Genomic DNA, 26,382 nt, shown 5'->3' with positions numbered 1-26,382 from the left:
GCTCTCATATCCGGAGTGGAGATGAGATTTTCGGGTCGGTTAGAGTGCTTGCGCGTGAGATGCGGCTCAATATTCCAGATGACTACATGGTGCGGAATGCGCTTAGAATAAAACGAATCGAGCTTCATTCACCCCTGTACGTGGTGGTGGATGGTGAAAAACTATTTAAAAACTAAAGTGGCAAAGGGATTACAATATAAAGTGATACACCTTTTTGAATATAATTGCGGTCAAGGGTTAAGCTTCGGCTATTCCAATGAAAATACAAAACACACAGACAAACATCTAGCGTTGTGTGTAAAATTAGGGTCCAGGGTATATTTTTACCAGCCGAATATAAATAGAGAAGAAATGAAGTGAAACAAGAATATTTGGCAAAAAGGCAATTACTGCTGAACTTGGACTCCTTTCTTTCAAATATAGCTGCAACCTGTTGCCTCATTGTTGTATGCTTGTTGATGGTTTTTTTCTATAAAATCTTGAATTAATTTTTAATTCGTGGCCGTATTGTTTATCTTTTTTATCTTTCATATAATAAATTGTAATGCAAACATTTGGATTGATTTGATAACTTAAAGTGAAATGTCACACCGGGCATTTAATGGTTAACTAGACTTATTGCTACCACTTAGGTCAGTACTCATTACGGGGGAACAATCTACTACCTGGTGCCTCGACCACTGGACAGCGAAGGTGATATATAGAAATCTTCAAGCCTTTATTATAACATTTGAAAACCTCATTTAAAGGCACTACGATGGGTATATGAAGTTAGTATTGCAGTAATAAAGTACTGTTCACTAGAGCAGTTTGGTGGTAGAGCGGAAACGACGTCGGTCTCCACTCGGCAGAAACGGGTCCCATCAGGATTACCTCGTTGTACGTAGTACTGGCTATCCAACTACGGGTGAAATAATGTCAAGAGAAGCCAGTACAGGCATAGAACCATTTGATGATGCTGTGTTAAGCCAAATAAGAAGATTGTAGTGATAATAGTGTAAGTTTCTCACTCGCCAGAATCCAAAGTAAATCTAATTTTTAACGTTGCCCCGTACGAAGAATCTATTCTTCAACCATCTTCTTCCGTGGCACTGCAACCCCGAGAGGTCCCTTCTTGTTATCCCGTATCCAGTTCGATTCTGCCCTGTGAAAGGCCTATCTCAATACCGTTGGACCACCGGACCGCAACCGATCAGAGTTACTATCTAGAATTTTCTAGATAGATAGAAGATTTTTTTTTCCTAGAATTTTTATAAATATGAATGAAAAAAATGTTAATCTTTTTATTAAATTATTCTTCATTTTACTTGTTACTGTTTGCAATAACTGAATTCCAGTTTGTACGTTACATTTTTGTTCGGCATTTGAATTATAGCTTTTGCGATGTTATTCCCTCGAAAAACATCGCCAAAAGTTCTAAATTCGATCAATAACCATTCGAGCAGTCATTTCGAGCTACCCAACTAACATTTCGAGCAGTATATCGAATTATGCTTCATTTTGTTAAATTGTGATGCAAGCGCATGCAATAAAGACAAATACATCATTAAAATCTATTTGAATGTGATGTTCTCAATACTTCGGATTCTTATATAACTATAAACCATGGTTTGCAATGTTTAAATATTTGTGGACAGAACGTGAACTAACAAAATCACTTGAGACGCTTAGACGCTTGAGTTTATGTCTATATGCTTTAATATAATAATATGTACATATGCTGCCTCACTAGCAACTCCCTGCGAGGCCCTTCATCTGATTCCCTTTCTAAAAAGCCCTTTTAAGAGGCCTCGCAGAAACATTGATTGAGTTCTCTTACCGACGAGGCCCTCCTGACTGACTGGGACTTGGGCGGCCGCCTGCTTCGCCTACCGTAAGATTCACTACTGGCTTATTGCAAGTTTATTTACTTGTAAATTCTTGTTTAAAAATTCGTCTCTCTAAAATTCAACAGCTTTGTGGAAAATGTGCTATGAAATAGCTTTGCATGTAAATAAAAATTACACCTAGGCATAAGAAAAGTGCTCGTATGGGTATGGTTTCTTAAACCGTTTTCGAGCAGTGATTTTTTCGGATTTCACCCCCGGATAAAGGAGTCAGGAATGTTTGATATTAATTATTGGCTGGAAATATTCACTGCCTGAAAAAAATCAGTAAATTGAATTGAAAATAATTCACTATTTAAAAACGGATGAAAATGCATCAGTAAACACTACTAAATTGATAAGCAGTGAAATATGTTCAAACCTTTATTTTCAAATTGACGACCATTAATTTCATAAATTTAATTCAAATATTTCAAAAAGATAAATTAGAATTTTGGTTGTAATGATTAAAGTTTTTGCTATAAATAATACCGCTGTGTTATAATAATCCACGTCCTTAATGCGATAATTTTGTAAATATTGTATAAAATTGGAATCTACCACCAACCAGATGTCTACTTACAGTAGACATATTCTCTAGCCTCATCTGTTCTTATACAACAAATTTAAGATCAAGTCAAACGTCAAGATTGACGAAAGATTTTCTTTCCATCGTTCCCCATCTGTCTTTAACGGAGCAACACTCAAACGAAACAAGCACGAAATGATTAAAGCAATAAAATGGTAATGATTGTTTACCCATGTACCGATCGATAACCGTATTCAAATCCATTCAAGTGAGCTGCTGTGAGTTAAGCTGCCATGATGCCACCACACGGACAACGAAGAGTTTCCACAAAACTAATCAAACCCAAGCAGCCGACAGAGTGGATGGAGTACATGTCAAGAATCGATGCAATTAGTTTACTTACATCTCAACCGGTGAACGACGAGCGCTGCATCATACGCAAGACACGACAAGTGCCCGAGAAGGATACACACACCAACCAACGGTCGAATTATTTTCGAAACAAAGGCTTTATTTTCTTCTCTCCCTGTTTGAGTGTGAAATGGTGGCCGAGCTGATTTAAAGAAAGCAGAAACAATTCCTTCCGTTATTGTTTTTTTTTTGTTTGTTTCTTTTATTTCATCCAAAAGCAACTCCAGCTTTGAGAAAGCAGTCTTTTGCCCACAGGGAACGTGATGTGTCGCACGACTGCTGCTGCATGGCGGCTTGGTCATACAATTGTCTACGTTAAATTAAGCCTACCGAGGGATGGTTTGTGGTTTTATTCGCACTGAAAAACTCCGATTGCATTTGGTTTAAGCTAGAAATGAAACATATTTACAATTAGCTTACTTCATCCCTCTATGCTGCCTCTTTATGCTTTGCTGTGGGTTTTTTTCTGAACGCGTTCATGATCAAGTTCGGTTTATTACCTTCTATTTACAAACAAAACACCTGCTTTCCTGATCACATGTTAGTTTAGTGCTGGTTCGAGTTTTCCTACGCTTAATTCTAGCCTAGTCGACATGATTCATTAAATTACGCTCTGTCCTTCTGCTTAATTTCGCTTACACTATGTACAGGAACACACATCATTGGTAGGTGAAGCCACCATGTATTACACCATCGTGGTCATGCCTTTGCTCAAGTTCTCCAGATGCTCCTTCGCCTTGATTCGCAGCGTCGCGATCGAGTTGGTGCGCATGTCGGACGAGTGGTGATGGGGGACGGTCATGTTGAGTGCCGCGCTCGATGCGCTCGATGCCGTAGTTGGGGCCGCTTTGGACGTGTCGGCTGTGGCGGGTGTATCGCCGTCCGAGCCGGGATCGATCGGGGTCAGTTTGGCCATCTTAAGCCCCGTCGGGGAGGGCGAGTTTGGGCTGAGCGACTGGTGATGGCCCTGGGAGGAGGCCGTCGTTGCACCGGGCGGTGGTGAGCGTAGTCCCGGTGGAGTTAGGGAAAGGTTTTGGGGCGATGAAATCGGTATGGTGATGGGTGTGGAGCCGGCGGTTGGGGGTAGCGGTGGAGGCTGTGAACCGGCCAAACTTCCCATCGGTCCTTCGAGCGGTGAATGGCGTGGCGTTGGAGGTTGTGGCCCGTGGGGACCCGGTTGATGGGGCATCGAAAGGTTTTGGGGGCCTCCCAGCGATCCGTTAACGTGCGGCGGCGAAAGACGCATGTTGCCGGGCGTCATCTGCGGCGACATGGCGGCCATACTTTGTGGGGAGATGCGTAGATTCTGGGGGCCGTTCGGGTGTCCCAGGCCGAGGTTGGTCATGCCGAGGTTGGACGGGTTGAGGCTAAGCGGAGGCGTCAAGTAGCTCGGATAGACTCCTTGCGGGTGCGACAGGAACCCTACAAAACGCCGAAAACCCGTAAGAATGAATTATTTTTAAAACATTGCCGTCGATTTTGTTGAGTGTCTTAAAGTTAAATAAAACGGGGTTTGAAAACTAAATGAAAGAGCAATTTAAATTTCTAAAGCAAAATAATACCACTAATGCCACTTTCGAAGTAAAATAATAAAGCATTTAATTAGGAAATTTTTTAAATTACGTTGTAAAAGTATTAAAATTTTTCAACTTGATTGGAAACAGTAAAATCTAACATATAGAACTTGACTGACGTACAAATACAACAAATTATCAAAAATAACAGTTGTGTTTCCGTTTAAAAATCTTTTAAAAAGAACGTTTTATTTAGGTTTTTTAAATTACTACTTTCCTCGCCAAACGAACCATTTACTAATCTTTCAAACAAAATCTTCTAAATTAAAAAAAGAAAAAACCCGGAATCCATCCTCCTGTTCTCCCCAACTCATTACTGCAGCGCTCAGCCGGCTTGGCACGGCGCCTTGTCGTTGGATAGTTACCTGGTAGTGCCGATAGCAGGGGCGGTGACAGCCACGGATCGACCGGAAGATTGCCCCCGTTGCAGGACAGCCGGTGGGGAAGCTGCGAGAAGTGGGACAACCCTAGCCGCAGGCTCTCCGACTTCTCCTGCCGGCGCCATTTTGCTCGCCGATTTTGAAACCAAACCTGGGGAAGCGAAAAGACAAGGGAACGCGTGAGCAAGGTGGGAAAGTTAATGAAATTATTTTTCATTTATGAGCGTTTAATTACATTTTCTCCGAGGGATGAGGGAAACTGCTTAAGAAAAGCTTTCGGAGCAGTTTATTTTTTCGAACGATGCTGCGGATCACGGGTGTTTACGAGGTTGGGCAAAGCGGTGGGGAGGATTATGAAAAGCGCAAAGAGAATGGTTAATTGCATGATTCTTGCCACCCATGAGCAGTGGATAAAGCTGTGTCATAGCAGCAGGCTACGAGAGCAGTTTTGCTGGAAGGAGCGATAAAATGGCGCAAGTTTTTTTAAGTGGAAAAAGGGAACATCGCTTAATGAGTTGTCACACAATTCGAATAAAAAAAAAACTGGAGCTCATTATTGAAGATGTTTAGTGTGAGATGGAGGAGATTATTGGAAATTTCCATTTCTCGATTTTTAATTAAAAAATCGGATATTTAAAGAAAGCCACCAAACACGCTACACATGAAGGTTATTTGTGGCAAGAGTCCGTTGCCACCTAAAGGATAAAAAGTCATCACCAAACAAAATTAAGTTTGGGAGGCACTTGCCTCCCCATCTCTTAACTCGTTCCCCAGCTCGCGGAAAAAAAGTTGCTGAAATGCAATTAGTTCGCCATTTTCTCGCTGTATCCCGGTCGCAAAGTTGCAAGCAGGAGGAGAACACGGAACAAAAACAGACAGCAAAAGAAGCGCGACTAGCATCCACGATGCAGTTATCTCAGGACTGTCTCGACGATCTCGGCCGACCTCGAGTCGAGGCCAATGTTTGGCTGTTCAGCAATGCAAATTAAAACTAAATTAATTCCGTGAATTAAATAATTAATTTAACCATCCAATTCGCAGCTTTCTCCGAAGCGAGATGGAGACATTTTGCCAGTGCAGAATCAAACGGGGATAAGCGCAGCCACGTTGGGCCGCCCATCCGCAAGCATCCTAATTAGTGTGCCGAGTAATTGGTTTCTCGGCTCGGAGGATTTTCCTCCTCCCCCCGGTCATCGTTCGCCGGCCGTTCGGAAAAGGAATCCGTCAATTAGGTCACGCCGGAAGTGCGATGGCGCGTTTCCAGAAATACTTGGCTCCGATGGCGGAACCCCGTCGCTGTCACCGTGCGATCAGACCTTCCTAATTACCTTCGATCGGTGTGGAATGTTTTGTCGGCCCGGTCCGGCCCGTCTCTCAAAGCGCTCATTAGCGCTTTGTGACCATCTAATTGCTGCGACTAATCCAATCAATTAATCTAGCAATTTGGCCCTCATGGCTAGTACCAGGCTAGGCTTAGCCCATCCGGTACTCCTTTCGGAAATGTTCGAAAGAAAAATCCGAACCGGCCCAGCTGTACTAAATACGCCACGGGTGCGCACGTAGCAAACTGACACATTTGTGACAGTCAGTCGAACTCATTAAGACGTGCTACTAACAGCTCGCGGCTGTGCGGGTTTGTGTTAACCGGGCTGTGGGCCAGGTTGTTTGAATCGAGCGGCCGAGAATAAGAATTCCACAATAATAAGCCAAATCGTTGCGTCGCCTACGTTACACAAAGGAAATGGATTTGCGAAAAGGAAATGGTTTGGCTGAAGTTTTGCCAAGTTTGCCCTCCTTGTGCTAGCGTAGCGTAGTTAGGCGTCATGTTGCTTCACTCACAGTCCCCGTCGTCTGTTGGTGACAGTTTTAGCAGGAAAGAAAATTGGCTTCACTTTGGGCAAGATTTGCATGCGCATGGTTTATGGTTTCTTGGAGACTTTTTCTGGTATTCTTAAAGAAATACAACCCTGGTGAGTTTGATTTGTTGTCATTTGCTTCAATTTTAACTTAATTTAATTTTAAAAGTAATTTCTAGTCGATCAAAATGAAGCGAGTACTAAATCTCACTCAAAATGTGTTGCGGATTGCCGACCACCAGGCGCAAAAATGTCGTTCCTTTATTAGAACATTCGAACATAGCACACCAAGCGCAAGCAAATCTTCTCATTTAAGTTTTTCGGTAAACATAAGATGAAAGTCGCCACCCCCCCCCCCCCCCCTCCCAAAAAAAAAGGGGGCGTCAAACCCATTACCACTCAATACGAGTCAACGGAATCGAATTCTGGTAACCACACGCATAATTCCAATCGTACACAAATCTTCACCATCTCCGTCGAAATCTGTCCAAAAGCTAAATTAAATTCTCGAAACGTGCAACCATCCGTAAGTAGATGCTCGGGCAAGTGGTCCCACCCACCTGGAGTGGGCTCACCGGTCTCGGAACGGATTGGAGTCTGATTGCTGTCAACTATCAAACCGGCCTCCCTCTCTCTCTCTCTCGTCAATCGCTCCCCACCCCCAACCCCAAAAGCGCCTGTTTGGGTTCTGTGATTTAGTTTAATTAAAATTCTGTGTAAATAGTGATCGAAAAGTTTTAATTACATTTGCATAATAGTTTCGCTTCGAATGGGTTCACACCCTAAAACACCAACGACAGCCACGATGTGTGAGGGGGATATTTCTCGAGGGAAACACAGGGGGATCTAGGGTGGGAGGGGGGGGTTCTAGTTGTAGCAAATCTCCGCAAATCAAACTATCCCCAAAACACACGTTTCTGCACACACACACAAATCTCGGACCCAAGCACAAACCTGACTCCATCCAATTGGATTCGCTTTTTGTCGTCCGCTTTTTTGGGGGTGACGATTCTCGGGATTGAAATGTATTTCGTTTTAACGGGATCCAAAGCGGACCAAACGTTTTCCGGAGAGTTTCCAGAGAGAGAGAGAAAAAAACGAATTGAAAATTGCAAAACAATAACCACCGAACGACGACCGGAACGACGGGAAGCATATCGGGATGTCGGAATATATTGTTTTTGTTGTGCGTGTGTTAGGGAAAAGGATTCGACAGCAAATGGGGGGTGGGAACATACCACATTGGGGTAAAACTATTCAACTCATTTCCATACCCGGGTAGTGTTGGGGACTGTCGGGAACTAAAATGGATGCGGATCCGTCGAACAAACCTGCGTTTACGCTAGCAAACAAAATAATTTCTTCGGTAAATCGGATTCAGGAACCGGCGAGTGTAGCTCAGTGTAGCTTACCCATGACGAAGCGTTTTAAAATCAATTTTAACTACAAATCATCCAGCAAGCCCTCGCATGGGTGTTTGTGCGAGTCCGTGCGATTCGATTATCAAAATATTCGATTCCCAGTGCTACACGGTCTACGACTGTTATTGTGCGATTCGCAAACGATTCAACCGGCTTGCGTAGCGTTCACCACAGCCACAGGGAGATTCAATTAAAATGGTTATTTCATGCCATAGTTTCAATTACGGCGGTCGGGTTCGTACTTGTCTTGCTGCTGTCTGTGATCGTACGGCATTTCGATTTCGTTTTCCGGAGCTTGCGAGTGCCCCAAATATTTCTTGCGACCAAAACTTCATCCGAATCGACCCTCGAGCAGACGGGGCAAACTCATTTCATTTAGTGCAGCCACACATTTAACCGGAAACCGGGGTTTTTATCGGCTGGGGTCAGAATAAAAAACTGACTTCCTTTCCGTACAGCAGAACGAGCACGACAATGCGTAAAAAGCCTATCCCGCATCTCTGGGGTGAAAGAAAAACTATCTCCCCGAACAAAAAAAAGAAAAATATTGGGGCCCTGTTCCGATGTACCTTCGCCTATTGATGTTTATTGCATCAAGCGTGTCCATTTTTGTCAACCATTCATGTCACCTCCGTCGTTGAAGCCGGCGAGAACCAAAAATTCATTTGCCATCCATCAGTCGGATCAGGATGGAGCCGGGAGAAAAATAGGGAGAGAGATGAGCGGTCCTTGGTTTTTTTCCTGGTTTTTTGGGTTTAATTTTAGACTCCAGTACGTAGATCTGCCTCCATCAGGGTCAACCGATCGGGATGACAAAAGGAGCAGAACGTGGATAAATTTAGCCACAGGGACGCCCCTTGGGGACGGCCGACACGCATAGGAAACGTTTCATTTCGTTCGTTCACTCATTCCATTACTCGCTGGTTTGATGCTGGTCAGTTTCAATTTTTATTGTGCCTTCGCTGGTGGGAGGGCTTTTAGTGTAGTATGGACCCGGAACCAATCAGCTCCAAACGCAGGGGGCGCAAAAGGGGTTCAGTCGATTCCAATATCGTGTTCCACCGTTCTGCGGATGTCTGGATGGAGGTTTCTCTCGCTTTTGGTACCAATTTTCTTTATATTTGGTGTTTTTTGTTTATTTTCGTCTATCGAGCTGGCAGAAGCCTCCGACGGGTGTTTGACGGGTGTGTGTGTGTGTTCATCGATCGATTGCATATTTTGTGCGTCGTGTTGCTATGAGCTGTTGGCGGCGGACCGTTCTGCGGAACAATGAAATGAAACAACAATTGCTGAACACCGCCTTGACCAGAGCCAGTCAAGATGACTGGACATGTGAACCGGCCGGTTTTTGGGGAAAAATTGGGAAATTCGCGTTTCTCTTTTTTCGCCCTTGTTTTTTCATCAGAGATTTTCATTAGCGGGATCTCGGATGAAACGATTGATTTTCGGGAAAGCTTAACAGACAAGCTTGTTAATTAAATCTTCAGTAATAAAACATGTCAGTTGTACTGTTTTAAGTAAGAATAAGCGATTTGTTTAATACATAAAACTAGCTCTCATTGGTAGCCTTTAATCCCGATGATTGATAGTCAAAACGCTTTCTAAACAGATTACACTTCACCCTAGAAATCGCACATGATTCAATCAAATTAAGATGCCATGTCAAAACAAACATTCTCTGCCCGATCCCAAGGTTGTGTGTAGGTTGAGATGAAGAAGCAACAGCAACAACAAAAAAACTAGCTACATCAAATTAATTTTTCGTTTACAACCAATTTCCCGGTTTTGCCTCTTTTCCTAGGCAAGGGCATGGAGCTTGATTCGCTCAATCCATCGACCTGATGCTCTTGATCCAATCACTGTCCTAATCAGCGTTTCCATCAACCTTTTATTCCATCCACTGGCTGCCCGCGGCGGTTGTACACTGTATTCTGCTGGTTGTAACAGCTTAAATTATACGTTGCGTTTGCCCGAACGCAGCCGCTGTCTCATTTTCGCTCACCGCTTGACGGCACTTCAAAAGGACACGGAGCGCGTGTCCTTCGTTTGACATCGACAAGCTGTTTGTCGCTCCGGATTTGTTGGTTGGTGTTACCATCGGTGTTTTTTTGTTTGTTGTCGCTTTCGTAAGAAAGAGCGGCCAGTGCCTTGAGGGAACGCATGTGTAGCACGCATCTACGCCGACGTCAATGTTGGCGGCGCCCATCGTTCCCGCTGGCTGGCTGTTCATCCCAAAACAACGGGAAAAGGACGCGATATCCGACACCGGCCGGGTGGCGACGGTGGCTCAACATCCGAACGACCGAGATAATCGAACATCGCGCATGCCCTGGGGCTAGCGGTTCTCACACCTCCCCTTCATCCGGGGACGAAAAGGCCAGATTGTGTGTGAGAGAGAGAGAGAGCGAGTACACTGACGGGTACAATGGCCAGCAGGAAATTAAAAGCAATTTTGTGCTCAATGGCGCACCGCGTTTGGTGACAGCTTCTTCCTCCCCATTAGCCGAGATATCTCCCAAAGGTCTCCCCAGGCACAGGCGCACATTAAGCTGTTGTTTTCCTGTGCAAACGACGTCAAAAGTCCCACGGGATCAGCCAAAGAACCCAGGAAGTTACCGTCAGGAGGTCCTGGTTAAACCGGGAGCATGTCATCAGCTATTAAATTAGTACATGCTCCCATTGCTGCCCAGTAGGTTAGTCTTGACGTTGGCTTTAAATGCTCACCTACATAGAATGTATTACACACACACACCCCCGAAACACGAAACGTTGACCAAACCAAGTCCTTTCACACACGCGCCCACACGGGAGTCATAAACAGTTATTAGAGGGTTAATTAAACACTTGCCACGTGGCCTGCCAACTCCCGGCCACTGCTTCACACACGGTATCACAGTTTGAACATGACCTGATCATGTTCCCAAGAAGGGTGGACACATAAACAGCCGGGGACTGACGACGACGAGGACAACAAAAATACAACAACCCCCGAAAACGAACGATTGCACACGCGCGCTCCGATAGCGCCTCCGGGCGTTTAGCGCCTCCGGGGACTTGTTTCCTTCAATATGTCACCGTGGTGGGTGACCCTTTGCCACAGCTTTCTCCTCATCCCTGTGGGTGACTCGGGCAGAAGGGGCTTGAACTTTCTGATTCTTCTGAGCGCGATGAAAGCCGGCACCGTTTCTTGTAGTCCGGCTTTGACTGTTGATTTTTCCCACCTTTTCGCAAACCTTTGTCCTGTCCTGATTGCTGGCGGCCGGTTAGGCAAGAAAGTGGTTTCGAAAACGGAAAACTCGAATGGCCAGAAATTTCTGTTCGGTGGCAAATGCGCTAGTTGAAAAATCCTTACGTATACACAGCACAGGCCGGGAAAGCGTTTATTTTCGCACAAGTTCTCGCACCTTTTGAGTTCTGGCCCGAAGTGCAGGGCAGTCGGAATGGTGCGCCACAGAAAAACAAATCGAAGCACTGAGCGTCTTTGGCACGGGAACGGAGCAGCAAAACGGACACAGGTCGACCGTTTGTAGGAAAAGAAAGCTTTGTTTTCTTATGGCATTGTGCATTTCGGTTTCGGTCCGTGAATAGCGCATTAGAAAGCGAACATCTCGGAAAAGGGGTGACGTAAATATGCGTAAGAATCACCTTTTTGATTTCTACACTTCGGTACCGGATAATTGCAGCAAACACCGATCGGGACACCGAACCGTCGGTGCAGTGCATTCTGCTCGTTGACCGTTTAATGGAAGAAGCCTGGGAAAATCGAGGTGTCTCACACGTGAGCAACTGAACATTAAGCTGTCAAATGCAAATGTTGGGACGGGGGTAATGGGACACGAGGGTAAGTCGTGGGGACCGCCCCGTACAGCCAGGAAGTACGTGATATTGATTGTTATCGTACGGTTTTGATCTTTCGCACTCTGGGAACAATAGGGGGAACGCTGTGACGCGATACCGTTTGAGTGCTGTGTCTTTGGGAATACCTTTTGTATCAAAACGGAAAAAGGAAAGAAGAAAGATATGAAAATGAACTCTTTTTTTTAAATTCAGAATGGACGGCCTGGCCGTATTGCGGTAAATTAACTACTTAGAAGATGAAAAACTTCAAGTCATTCACCTATTTGCAAGTCCGTTTTCTTACTCCAGCTGGTTTAATTTACGTTCTTAAAAATCGAGTTATTTATATATTTCTATTAAACAGCTTTTTATTAAAATACAGTCCTTAACACAACTATACGAACACCTGTTTTTTAGAGTAAAATAAAAACTAGAAGAGTAATCTAAATCTAATGTTTAAGCAAGTTGTAGAGCAAGTCCATAATATAAAGAGCATTAGTGGAATTATGGTCGTCGTATCGGACGACTCGTTTATTCTCGAAAAAAATCCCTTCCTTGCTCCAATCAGACATATTGTACCTTGACAATTATTATGACCAGATTTCACATCAATAACATAAAAAGCGCTAATGACACTATATACGACACGATATAGACAATTTAATAGATCTGAACATGACGACCACGTAAAAACTCTTTTAAGACACCTGTTTTGACGATTTTTTACTATGTTCTTCATTTAATATGTTATGTCGGCAACTAAATAAACGTATAAAAAGATTATTATAATTGAAAAATAATAAAATAAAAATATGTTTTTAATTAGTTTTCAGTTTAGTTTTTTAGAGTCCCTCAGTGTGCTCTCAACATTTTTTAATTGAAGTTTATATAATATGTATAATAGCTTTTACATTTATAAAGGAAGAATAAGTAAGTGAAACTAAAAGTATCCCGGAACAAGTTAACCAAATACGAGAAGAGATCCGAGAACAAAATATCGAGTCTGGAATAAAAATATCTAAGAACGCGTCTAGCAATACGGCCTGGCCGTCCCTTACGAATAAAAAATATCGCTTCAAAAAGCCTGGTAAAAATGTTTAAATTATTAAATTATCTATAAACTTGCGCATCTCACCAGTAAAACTCATTCTCCACGTCCGAAATTCTATCACAAACCAATCAATATTGTTAACAAATACCCATCCGATGTGTGCTGCTAATTGAGATCACCCATCACCCTTCGCCATTCCCCACAATTAAAAGGCAAAAGCACCTCAACAATGGAGGAACATGAGCCAGGCAGGGTCCCGGTATCATCATCCGCAGCGTGTTTACATTCCTTTTCCCATCGCAAATGTCCCATCCGAACTGGGTAATGCTAATGTTCGCATCAATTCGGTACCCAAAAGACCCACCTAATGACGCTGCAAGTCTTGAAGTGTGATCGGAAAGGTGCGATAATGGTGATTATGGTAAGGTGACATGTAACGCAGGATATGTATCAACAATACAGCACTAGACACACAGCAAAAAAAAAAACATGCCCAACAATGGCAGTGTAGTTCGGTTTTGTTGTAAGGCAACCCTCATCCATCCCTTGTGCTTTGGAACGCTCGCATGGCCTGACTGAAGACTCAAGCTCTGGAGTGCCAGGGCATTGGGACAGCAAACGGACAGAGGAGTAGTGAGGCAAGCGACACAAAGTGGTTTCGATAAAGATCCCTACACACCGCTGGGATTATACAGGCAACAAAACGGGCAGGATGTTTATCTCTAATATTCAGTTCAATTACGGTCCAGTGACATTGAATGGGAAAGGTGAATGGCGGGAACAACGATATTTTGTTTGTAATTTTGTTGTTGTTGAAGAAACAACCAAATCTTCTAATAGTTTGGTATTTAATTTAGAGTTTCGCCAGGAAACAACTAATAAGCGCTCTGCAATAGCCTGTCAATGCATACGGTGAACAAATCGCTTATGATTCTTCACTTCTGTACACAATCGTACAAACAGCCCAATACACTTCAACTCGAAACAAAACTAGAACAAACAAATGGGTCTCTTCTGCAGCCATCTCCAGCCGGTGCTACCGGTGATTCCAGGGGTCTGTCGACAAGCGTGTACTTGAGAACGCGTAAGGACTCTTGAACCGTCCTCTTTTTCGTTCGCTTTCGCTCGTCCTCGTTTACCCTTCGTTTTTCCCAACGAAGGCGCATCCTAACGACTCACAATAGGAGAGCACATTTCAATGACGAGTGCGCTAAACTAATTAAACTCTTGGCGCATGTGCCAGTACTCGTTGCTGTAGTCCTGTGCCGCGGAGCCTCGGGAATCTGTTTCCCCGTGCGGCTGCTGCTGCAATCTGAGCCACGGCGAGTAAAAGCGGCCCGCCGTGTCGGCATCGGTACCGTAATTGGAGAAGCTTGTACACGGACAGTGTTCCGCGTGATCACAGGATCGTAGCAGGACTCGCTCGTTTGTGCGCGTTGCGGTGAATAATTAGCACATGGGGCGGCTTAGCTTCAAATGGCAAAAGGCGAACCGTGCGGGAGCCAGCTGGCTGGGAACGGTCCCTGGTGAGACTGTCCAGCCGTTTGAGCGCAGGCGGTACACGTTTGATCAGGTCATCCTTATCATATCGTGCAGCTAATGGTAGGCTTTCATGTGTGCCGCAGTGTTGGGGGCGATATTTGCCGACAGGGGGATCAATTTTGTAATTGAATGTACATTGTCTTAAACCATAGGAAGATAGTTTAATGATGCTTTACTGAGAGAAGAGTTTTATTAATAATAACTTATAGACTTCCATGTCTTTTGTTGGGAAAATTTAGCTCACCTGACAAAATTGAAATAAAGCCTAGCTTTGTACCAAGGCCAAAGACATTATTTTATATGATATTTCTAGACGAAAGAACCTCTTCCAGGCAAATAAAATAGCATATCATCATCAGTGCGAAAATGATCATTCGATTCGCTCGACCTTGGTTGACCGTAATTCGTTCGCATCAAGCGATGGGAATTTGGCAAAATGTTTCTGACGGCCAGCGTTAAGGCGAGAAGGCTGAAAAAATATAAATAATCGTTATAAGGGGTATTTTTTGCTTGTCCCAATTCCCTTCTACGATCGGCCACCACAAATGGAAGAGCGTACGATTAAGGTGAACAATTTTCCTTACCCTTATGGATCCATTTATTCTCCCCCGGTTTTTTGTTTTACTTGCCTTGGTGGTTGTGGTATCAAACGCCGAAACGATCGGAAAGCTGTTAAGAACCGTGCCAAATCGGTTTTTGCGCACAGTGTACATTAATTGTACACTCAATTTATCATTGAGGAACTCGGAGCCGGGGTAAAAAAAAATTGGCATAAATATCATCTGAGACGACGTGACATTCGGGAAGGGATTTATGCTCTATTCGAGTGATTTTTGTTTTTGGAAGGAATCAAACAACTACTTTTAAGGAGAAATTTTAATAATAATTTTGAATTAACAGCACAATAGGAATATCCTGTAGAAAGCCCGAATCTTGCATCAGAATATTAATATCCTTCCAATATCTATTCTCAAATTGCGAGCCTCTATTTGCCGTTCGAATCCAATCCGATTCGCATGAAATCGAAAAACAAAGAGCCATAAACGGCGGATCACGAAGGGTGAGTTTAATAATTGTCAAATTATTTGCTAAGTACCAAACAAAACTCATTCCAGCCGCTGCCGGTGTTTGCCAACCGAGCCAGCCGTGTATCGCGCGCTAAGCAAACACCTTCACCTTCACCCATCCAGGAGGAGGGCGGTCGTGCGACAGTGGCAACGAATGCCACACGTCCCAGGGCACCCGAAAACCACTTTGAACTCCAACCATCCGAGAAGAGCGACGGTTGATGTTCATTTTATCGCCTTACCTTCCTCCTCCCATGCTTCTTGATTCCGCCCGAAGTAAGGGGCCCTGAACAAATGGCCACAAAACCTGGGAGACTGATTTTACTCCAACACTTTGACACCCTCCGGATGGTTTGGGAAAATCTAGTATTGGAGTTCTTTTTCCACGTTCTTTCCTGCCACATTTCTTCGGGCGAATGGGATGAAAATAAATTTCAATTTCATCCCCGTTCGAATACGAAAACAAACACGGTGGCAAAAAACACCGGTTCGCTGATGCGCAAAACAACGGCCGGGGCTGAAACGGTCATCCGAGGGCCTTTGCACCAAGACACAGCCGAAGGGTGTGAAGGATCCGTAGCGAAGTGTACCGATGCGGAACGGAATGAAACCGTTTGATTCGATGTGGCTTTTCCCGGGCCGGCGCTACACCCGCATCGCCACGGAAGGGACACATCAAATGAACTACCGGTGCATACTGCACAGCACGTGCCGGTGGAATGTGCTGACAGGTGACCGGGGTGGTGGTGGTGGTGGTGGGATTGATTAAAAAACTATTTGACATCGGGCCGGGCTTGGAATAGGGAAGGAGCCCGACCGTTTGGGAGCGTAAATTGAGTGGCAAATTGATTTTTAATGAGGTAATAAGGACTCGAAAACAATACCCCCGATCCCGAGCATTCGAGTTGGAGCGTTGAAATTGTGGCTCATTTTGCATATCAGTTCCGCGCAGCACTCCTCCTTGCTCCGCTCGACCACTCGACCAAGGACCACATTAGGGACGAGCGTTGTTAATAAATTAACGGCGAGTGCTCTGTGCTCGATGGTTCGATTGGAGTGTAACTTAATTTATTCAATTTGTAGAGATGGAATTGAAGAAAAAGCATTTATACTGATGGGTGGCTGATTGAGGCAACGAACGAGCCCGAGCAATGGCATTTAAATTAATCGACGCATAACCTAATATGAGTGTATTTTCGCATTTTCTAAAGTTGTCCTAAGGCGAATGGCGAGGTTTTTTTTCCCATAAAATTCATTCAATAGCTTCTCAATTACTTAAAGAACGTTTTGTCGTCACTTTGCTTTCATATAATATATGACTCTCTGGCAGAGTAGAATTGTCTGTAGCTCAATTTGTTCGATTTTTTCAATGATAAGATGTGCCCTTTTTTAGAGAGATTGATTTTGAATATTGAAGAATCCACAATTTAATTATGTTACTATCTTTAAAGGACTTTGATAACGCTATTCTAAAAAAAAAATCCCCAACAAAATACATTTCCTATCGTTGAGTCTCCTTATATCTCGTCATAAGATTCACTGATTTCTCAATAACAAAACTGAGAGTAATTGACTCAATAATCTTTTGATCTGATAATGTATGCAGATGTTCCTCCTCGATTTTATACATCATTTTAAGGACCCTTTGCATCCTGGAACAAAATGTTCCGAAAAGTATCGCATAGGTCAGTGTTGTGATGTCTACAACTTCTTTGCCCACCGATCGTTTACTAAAAGAATCATTTTTCAAATCAACCCCAGAACGTTTCTAAGCTCACACGTTTTAAATCACGTCACGGCATTTACTAGCATCCAAAACGGACACCGAAAAATCAGAAAAGTCTCATTCGTGTCGTGCTGTGTATTTAATTCACTTCATTAAAGTTAAAACGTAACCGTAGCGGAACTCACTGATGACTGACAGTTCGCATACCAAGGGTTGAATGTTCCATGTTATTGAAAAAGCAGTTCCCCACATTATGTTCCAACAGCCACGTGTCTCATATTATCATCCAACAAATGGTGCAGTCACTTTTTCCTGTCTCAAGATTAGAAATAGGCTTCCTCCACAAAACTGTAATGGATGGAGCAAATTTTTCAGACTTCAAGAGACTACTTTAATTACGAAAAATCGACAAAATCTTCTTTTTTTACTTAGAATTAGAATTGAAACTCGAGTTTATGCCTCATGTGAACTTTGATGATCCGTTCGGGGCCGACTACCATGCTACGGGTAAAATCAAGTCACAGAAAGCCAGAACACACAGGCCAAGACCATTCAAGATTGTAGTGCAGAGAATGGAAGGACTTTGATGTTCCCATGGACTTTAATAAAGATTTTGAAGATATCGTGAACATAAAATCTTTATTATGCAGTCTATTCAAATCTATTCTAGAATATAATATGGTCGTTTTTTACCCTGCTGCCGAAACAATCGATCGTCAATTGATGCTGTATGGCTTCTCGGCAAGATCAATTGCTCCATTACTCGCTTATGATCCCTTGACATCACAGAATGATTCACAAAACCAGGCATAACTGATGACAAGGCGCAAACGCAACTTTGAGTAAAATGACGCGTTGATTCAACCATTATTCAAGACACTTTGATTTTACAATTACTTTCAGGGCTTTAGGAGATTGTATAAGAGAGAAATTGACACAGGAAATAAGAGCTTTAATTTACTGCTAGAGATTCATTTCTGGGCAACTTTTATGTTATATTCAACCTTTGCTTAATTTTGAAGCTATTGACTAACAAATCAGAATCCCGATTTCCATCACAATATAATCTCGAAAGAATCTGCTCAAATATTAAGTGATCTTTCTCCCCCACTTTTCGATCATTTTCTACATCTCCAATTCGACATCTCCAGTTCGATCAGGCGAACGATTCCACTGAAGCAACAATTATCAACCAAACTCTTCCACGTGCGTTCCATTTAAATCATCGCCCACCCCCCCACCGGAAACGACAGCTGGTGGAGCTGGCGAGTTAAACGGAGCTGATAATTTGCCGGGCGGCCTGTTTTACTGGCTGGCAGCGAAGCAAGCGCCGCTGCTGCTGGAGGAACTCGGAACGAGTGAGCACGAAACGCTGCCACGTGTTTTGGGGGAAAGATGATGATTTCGCACCCCGCACCGAGCGATTAAATCGAATGATGCAGCTCTGGAGCTCCGCTGAACTCGGCAAACGGAAGCTCGCGCCTCCATCCGAATGGCCTAAATTACGTCACGGGACGGCAGGGAAGGAGGAGAGAGGGATAGCGGCGAGCAACCCCCTTAGGTCGATTTCCGTTTTCCGGAGGTCAAAACAAAACAGGTAATTCACTGGGGTCTAATGAAATTAAAATCCATAACTTCTTCCCCTGCATTAGTCGAGAGAGCGCGCGCACGAGCGCGTGTGTGTAATTTCGTTCTGTCGTTTGCTCGTCCCCAATGCGGCTCTGTCTTATTATCTCAGCACAAAACAGGATTAAAGAATCCCGCCTGCGTTTGTGTGTCGGATTTGGGGCTTCTTTTTTCTATTGGGTTTAATTTCAGACAGCTGTGTTTTGCATCATCGCCGTCGTCGTCGTCGAAGCATAAGCCCTTTTGTGATGCTATATGCCTGTGAGGCGGTCGATGTGATGTGATTGATGTCTGTTTACGCGATTGTTGTCTTCATCGTGGTGTGTTGTTTTACATTCCCTTTTTCCCCCGTACCATTATTCCGTACAATGTTGATGCGGAAAAACAGCTCGAAAGAGAACTAAACCACACAATAAACGCACAAAGCAGGGAATGGATCCACACACAAAGCAGCGAATCGAATGGCGGCCCAGCAAGAATGGAAAGGTAATTGCGGATTTTTGTTTTCGCTCTCTTTCTTATAACATTTAATTAGGGTTCTGCTAGGTGAGGAGACGGTCCCTTTTGTTTGTCGATTAAATACTTAACCACCACCAACCCCCCCCCCCCCGCCCCAACCGATTCGCTATCCCTCAAGCGTGCGAGCCATGCCCACCGGCTTGGACAAACAATCAGTGCCTCGGGAAACATAACCCTCCGATCGGGAAGAGTTTCACCAGGTGCAGTGCTCGATTGCCGAGCTGCTGAAACGTTCTCCATGCATGTCCATGAGTCCACTGCAATGTCAAAAGTCAACGATGGTGACACTCTGAACCCTTGCTGTTGCATCTCACTTCGGCTGCATCCAATCAGAGCGGCTCATTAGCTGCACAATGACATCAGCAGTTGTTTTTCCTATTCAACCAAACCAACCCCGTTTTTCGAACGGAACTCTTTATGGCGAGAAATTTACACTTCATTTAAAACGCGAGAACAAAAAAAAAATCAATTGCTGCTTACCGATTGCGTTAAGGCAATTTCCTTTAGCAGCTCCTTAGAATCGTTTCTTTAACAAACAGGGTCTCGACAAGACGCGATAAGCGGCACGGTACAAACCCTGCCCTGCCGTAGGCCACTGAATTAAAATATCCCATAACCTACAATTTCACCGCTCGCTTCGATAATTCATTCCATCACGTTAAGCGACCGGCGCGCGTTCTGCCGGAAGGAGCACAGAGGGCCAAATAAGAAAATCAAGGATCTAGGATTCGACCCGTGTTCTAGGCGGCAAACAAAGCTTTAAAGCCCGGACGCTAGCTGGGCGAGGCCTGTCGGTACGACCATAAGAACCGGGGGGGGATAATTGAATTATAATGTCGTGGGTCCACGCCCGCGGAACTGTGCACGGTGTTTTAGACGAGGATAGAAAAAAACGAGTAAATTAATATTGAAAGGATTTCATTTAGCAGCGAGTGACGAGCGATTTGCTTCAGAATAGGAAAGATAAATCATAACGGTGGCAAGAAAAACAGGGTTCATTTCCGGATGTTGTTTTGATTGGAATTTTTAGAGGCGGTTATTGTAGAACTGAGTGCTAAATTGTTTCTTCCGGTAGAAAATGTACCCAAAGGATCTCTTCAACCCTTCCAATATCTAAAATAGGTTAGCAGTCCGCCCGTTCAGTTGCTCGTCCTCAAGCTCATAAAACATTCCACCAACATTACAATAATTCCAATACACGAAATTTGGCAACCGACCTCCGGTTCGGTGCCGTGTTCGCATATGATGGCAATAAAGCTAGCGATACAAATAAAATATTTATTGCACCCGTTCATAGACAATGACAGTGGGAAGGCAAGACAAAAAAAGAAACCCCGTCACCGAACCGTACTGTGTCGTTTGTGTTCCGTAGTAATTCTAATTCATAAATTGGTCCTTTATTCTCCACCGAAACGCTCTCTCTCACATATGAGACCCGATGCGTGCGTGCGTGCCCAGCCCGTCCGTATGCCGCTTGCAGGCGCATAAATCTATCAAATTTATTTGCACTTTTATAGGACCACGTCGCGGAAAGGAAAACTTTGTGTTCGATTTGGTCGAGGTTTGTGACAAAACGACAAAACAACCAAATCGCACCAGGAAGGAGGAGGACCGTCCTTGATGCGAAGGTGGTCGTTCCTTCAATTTATTCCCATATTTAATATGGAAATTCATAAAGATAATGCTAATAATCATAATCGCATAGGAGTTTCTAGGGTGGCGAAGGGAGCTCACAACAATCACCAACCTCGTCTTGGAGGTCTCTTTCTCGCTGGCAAAAGCCACCCTTACGCCCCAACTTCACCGTCAATGTGTGTGTGTAATGAGTGGCTTTTTATTATTATTACACCTTCACGCACGAGATCCTAACCGCGGGAGTTTGTGGGGGCTAGAAACTCCACCAGTCTGTGGAACTTTTCGGATCGAAAGTTTGACATGGTTACTGCAAGCCGTTTCGTTCCCCCGTAGTAGCGGTACTGATGAACGGTTTTCTAATGAAATCAACATCCATCCATCAACATGTCCCGCTGGTCAGTGTGGATGGTTAAGTTAACTCCTACCAACAAGGGGAACCTTCACCTTCGGGTTCTCCTGGGCATTATGATGTCGTGCTACGCGTCGTACCATATTGCTCTGACCGTCCACAACCACAATCGCCACCTTTCTCATATCGCGATGAAAGTCCGGACTTTGCCGTGAGCCGGAACGGTTGATAAACAAGAAAATTAAATTTAATGATTTTTATTACCGAATGATTAGGAGCGAACATATTTCGCGTTCGTTCGGTCGGTCGGTCGGGTGAGCGTGGAGTGGAAATGGGTAAGGAAATCGTCCTAATCGGTGTCGTAAAAAAGTCCTTCACAGCAGCACAGGTTTTTGCTAGCGAATAGCATGGCAGACCCGTGTCAGAAGCGGTAATTCTATTAAAGCTCGTGCTTTGTGTACTTCATACTGCCTGCATTCATACAAATTACACACAAATTAGTCATTCATTTGAATAAGCTGCTGTTTTTACTCCCACTTTCTAGAGCGTGCTGTTTTTAACCGCCGGGTACCTCAGAACTGCTTAGAAAAGTTTGTGAAGGCCTAGCCAAGGATTATCTAGGACATCCCAGCTTTGAGTACAAGCTTTGAGAGAATTAGTTCAATAAGGAAAAAAAAGGTTCATAAAAGGGCCCTGGTATGTCGGCTGCTTTTTTGTATGTCGCTGTCGCTGCTCCGATCCGATTATTGCACGACTGTTTCGTGATTTATGAATAATCATTCTGCCCTCGCCGAATGGTTTTTCGGTTTGGGGGTCGGTTTGTCCTTTTTCTGTGCCACACACGTGTTCGCATGCAAGCTCGCGCATATGGGAACCAGGAGCAAAACAAAAAAAAACGTTGTTGGGACCCACACGGCAAAGGATTCCCATCGATTCTCTGTCCTCTTGCGTATTAAACTCCCATAAAGCGCTAGCGTGTAATAAAACAAAATGACACAGGAAAGTTATATCCACCATTTGTTATAGTACTGTAAAGCACTGCCCTGCGATGGAATGGAATTTCGATTTCAAATCGCAAATGCCTGTATGCCTCGAAACATATTATTATTACCATTACTATGTGCCTTTTATACACATGCACCGCTGTCCTTGTCCGCTTCCTCGCCGCCTCTTTCTTGGCTGGCATCAAGCGAATCAAGCAACTTTCCCTCGAAAGCTAGTCCAAACCGTCAAAATATAAAAAAAAACTAGAACTGGGACAGGGTATCGCGCACCAGAAACGATTTGTCTCGCGAATACCTTTGCATGGCGTGGCATGGCATAGGGACAGAAAAACCAGGTTCGGCCCACTGTATTGCGTAGCCACCGGAGTTCCGTTCCGTTCCCATCAGACATTGTCATATTTTGTACAGTAACAGACCAAAATCAAAACAAGTCTTGCCGGGAAAACAGGAACACACACACATACTCACAGCGAGGAAAAGCCACACCACCGTGCGGGAGACCAAATATCGATTCAAACCTACTGCTCGGTGCCACCTTTTCCCGTACGTGGACGAGAAACAACTGTGAACTGGAACTGTCTGTTCGCGTTAAATACTAACCTAACCTCGGTTGAGTAATTTTATTAGCACTAATCACGCGCCCGCCCGTTCCGCGAAAGGAAATGAGTTAATGTAAACGCTTACTCGTCGAATGGGGTTTTTTTTTTCGGGATGCAGGATTGTGCCATGTGCTTTCTTTCCTGGTGGCTAACTTAACGAAAGAACGCAATCGTGTTCAATCGAAGATAAATACGGATTTTTATTGTTGCAATTTTCACCATTGGATAATGAGTGAACTAGGGGCAGTGAAACACCGGCTTAACCGCTGCTGTATACATGCAAATTACGTACGAATTAATAACCGAGGTCCTGGGGGTTGACCATTGTACACCATGCTGCAAGTAGTGTGTATGTTAAAACTGCGATAAAACTATAGTTAAGGATCGTAAACCGACGACGTTAAGAACACGGTGTAATCGGTTTGATGAAAAAATGAACAGGGCCAGATTGTGCTTATGGGAGTAGTTTATGGACAACCCCTATCGTACAAGGGGGTTGTTTGTGACCTGAGCTGCGAATGAGGTTGATATGATGGAACTTATTATAAAAAATGAATCGAATGCATATTAAAAATATAAATAGACTTATTTTTTACGATAAATGATATCCCTGTATCCCTGTATATTAAACCCGTCGACAAATAAAATGAGCTCTATTCCTGGACGAATATGCTGGATATATTTTCCAACGGATGATAACGGTTAAACCTTCTTAGAACTCTTCCTTTTTTAATAATAAAAATTCCTTGACCATGGCTATGGCTATGACAATTTATTCATCTTTCGACTGGCACCGTTCCTTCAATGCTCGTTAGTCTGTATTGTTTGTTTTAGATTTTAGGAGTTAGTCTGAGGTATGTGGTAGGGCTGTCTTTAAGGATGTAGTTTCAGGTCACAAAACAGTCTTGACTGATCGTAAAATGCAGACAAAATTGATGAGGAAAATCATGACTTTTGTCATTTGGTATATGTATCATTGGGGCGGTCAGCCGAAAGCAGCCCAGTGAGTTCAAATCCCATCCAGACCGCCTTCACGTACCAACTAATGGAAAAATCAAGTCACAGCCAGAAATGGCAGGCCGAAACCTTTCGGTGTTTTAGTGGCAAGGAAGAATAACAAGAAGAATTTTATCCTTGTGTATGTTGATTAAAGGCTTTAGAGCATCTGTCTAATCGAAGAAGAATATCTTGAACTAGACGCTGAGTACCTGAACTATTAAAGAGGTCGTTTCAACGCCCCGAACTGAAAATGGCTTAAAGGCACGATCGTTGTTCTATAAACTACGACTGCAGGGTGCAGTTTTTATTGCAATACGGGACAGACATTAATGTACAATATTCGTCGTCCATTTCTGAAACGTGACAGTCCTCCAGAACGAGCGGATGATTCAATCGAAGAGACTCCCAAACGACCGTCACCTAATAGAATTTTAGGGAAAATCTCTATTAAAGGTTAAAATCTAATCAATCTGTAGTCATGGCGGTTTAGTAACTGATCGCTATGAGAAACCTAAACCAAACCAGAAAGTGCTAAAAACAATAATTTAATGTATGATTATAATGTCTAAGGTCTTAGTGATACTGCCAGGTCGTCCTGTTTGAATAAAAAAATATAAGGTTTCAGCCATCATTTCAGCTCCATGGCTATAGATTAATCCCATTGAATGATGAATCTCTTTTTTGATAACAGGAAGTTAAATATAAAAGCTTTCGTTAAGCATTAATCCATGAAAACTAAACTACATTGGAAGGAATCTATGTGAAGTAACTGCACCATTAAATAAAAGAATTCCAACTTATCCAAATTATTTTCCATCCTCAATAAAAACAATCGATCCAAAACGTCCATTTCTAGCTCGGTTCAGTCGCCCTTAATTGCTTTTGGGTAGTTTTTAAATTTTCATCACCACAAACGCTTCAAATGGCCGCTCGGAACTCGGCTTTTCGGCATACACCGGAGCCGGAGAATGAATAGTGCGGTTTTTTCGGACGACATTCCCAGTCCCATGTCCCGCGATCCAAAGCGAGAGAGAGAGAGAGAGAGAGAAAGAGCCTTCAGCCAGCTAATTAAATAGCAATTTCCGTTTGCCAACCCACTGCCCCCCCCCCCCCCCATTTTCTGGCCGGCATCGGTTCCGCGGTACCACGAACCAAGCGCGAACCAGTGCCCTGGGAGAAACATAATTATGCGCTGCATTTCGTGCAGCGGGAGTACTGCTGCTGCACATCGCTGCAGGTGGTCCATTAGGGATCGGTGTGCCGGTGTAGCTGTAACGGTGTCATTCGTGTCGGGACTTTGGAATTAATTTTCTACCATCGCCGATCGGCCCGGGTCCAGTTGCCTGGCCAGAAGGTGTCCCGGTCCTCGTCCTGGTTGCTCGGTTTCGGTGCTGCTGGCCTGCTGGTGACAGAGTGCGTACTCCGTACAAGGCGTTTGAAATGAAATCGAATGAGTAAATTAAATAATCAACGCCAAACCGAACTGGACCGGTTGGGCCACGCTCTCGCTTCATCCTGCGGTCGTTCGGGACGGCTTTTGTACACCGTTCGATGGCGTTCCAGCCCGCTGTCCAGAGTCCAGGCTTAATTGACAGTGCAGTACCGGTAAAAGTTCCATCCAGTCAATGCATGAGGACACACATACACACGTACACATCGATCGCCGTTCTAGTCGTGCTAGTCGTTCGAGAACGCGTTCATTAAAAGGAATAATTTGATTACCCGTCGATTAAGCGGTAAACCATTGTGCTCCGTTCGTCGTCGGCGACGAACCAGTGAGCGCCCCGAAGGCGTCAGCACAGTTTTCCCCCCAAGCCAGCCATCACGGCAGCCATTTTCTTTTCGTCAGCATCGTCGACGCTCAGCAACATCAAACACTGGGGTGGATGCTGGGAAACGGGAAATCCTCATCGTTCGCGCGCGATGGAGAAAAACTCTCCAAACTCGCACTCTCCCGTTTTTCTGTCGATCTGTCATCTCACTCACACACACACTCGCTCTCTCTCTCGCTCTCGCGTTTTCACCAACAAACCAGTCCGTTTCTCTCGCACACTTTGATCGATTTTCCGTGCCATTTAATGTGAACCCCATCATCATCACCGTCATCGTCGTCGTCGTCGTCAGTGGAGCGATGATAAAAGTGAGAGTAAAGGAGACGTTTCAAGCACGCTTGGATGCGCACGATTGCGCGAGACGAAAGAATCCTCGTCCTTTGGTGGAAGCGCCCTATTCGTGATTCTGTAACCGTTTGCTATTGTGGTTCAATTTGGGAGACAAATTGGTCCTATTGTCGTGGTAAGATGGTTGTTGACGCTGGAAGATGATTTTGAGATGAGGATTTTTGGGGGATTTCAGGAGTTACTGGATAGAGTATGTCTCGTTTTTTATAATA

At 44.1% G+C, this 26,382-nt stretch overlaps 1 protein-coding gene across 3 annotated transcripts in view; it reads right to left on the bottom strand.

Annotated features, from left to right (window-relative positions):
* Positions 1–2,886: 2,886 nt before the first annotated feature.
* Positions 2,887–26,382, bottom strand: part of LOC118509644 (retinal homeobox protein Rx) — a 45,750-nt gene continuing 22,254 nt past the window's right edge. For 2 of the 3 annotated variants that reach the window (XM_036050553.1, XM_036050551.1), the window contains 2 exons: positions 4,745–4,910; positions 2,887–4,245 (listed from right to left, as the gene is read on the bottom strand). In XM_036050553.1, the coding sequence (XP_035906446.1) occupies positions 3,491–4,245; positions 4,745–4,910 (921 nt within the window). In that variant the 3' untranslated portion in view covers positions 2,887–3,490. The remainder of the gene's footprint in view (positions 4,246–4,744; positions 4,911–26,382) is intronic. The other variant, XM_036050552.1, reaches the window with a different exon arrangement.

Source organism: Anopheles stephensi, chromosome 3 (assembly GCF_013141755.1).
Source record: "Anopheles stephensi strain Indian chromosome 3, UCI_ANSTEP_V1.0, whole genome shotgun sequence".
In the NCBI taxonomy this organism is placed as follows: Eukaryota; Metazoa; Arthropoda; class Insecta; order Diptera; family Culicidae; genus Anopheles; species Anopheles stephensi.
This window is presented reverse-complemented; position numbering and strand designations above follow the sequence as displayed.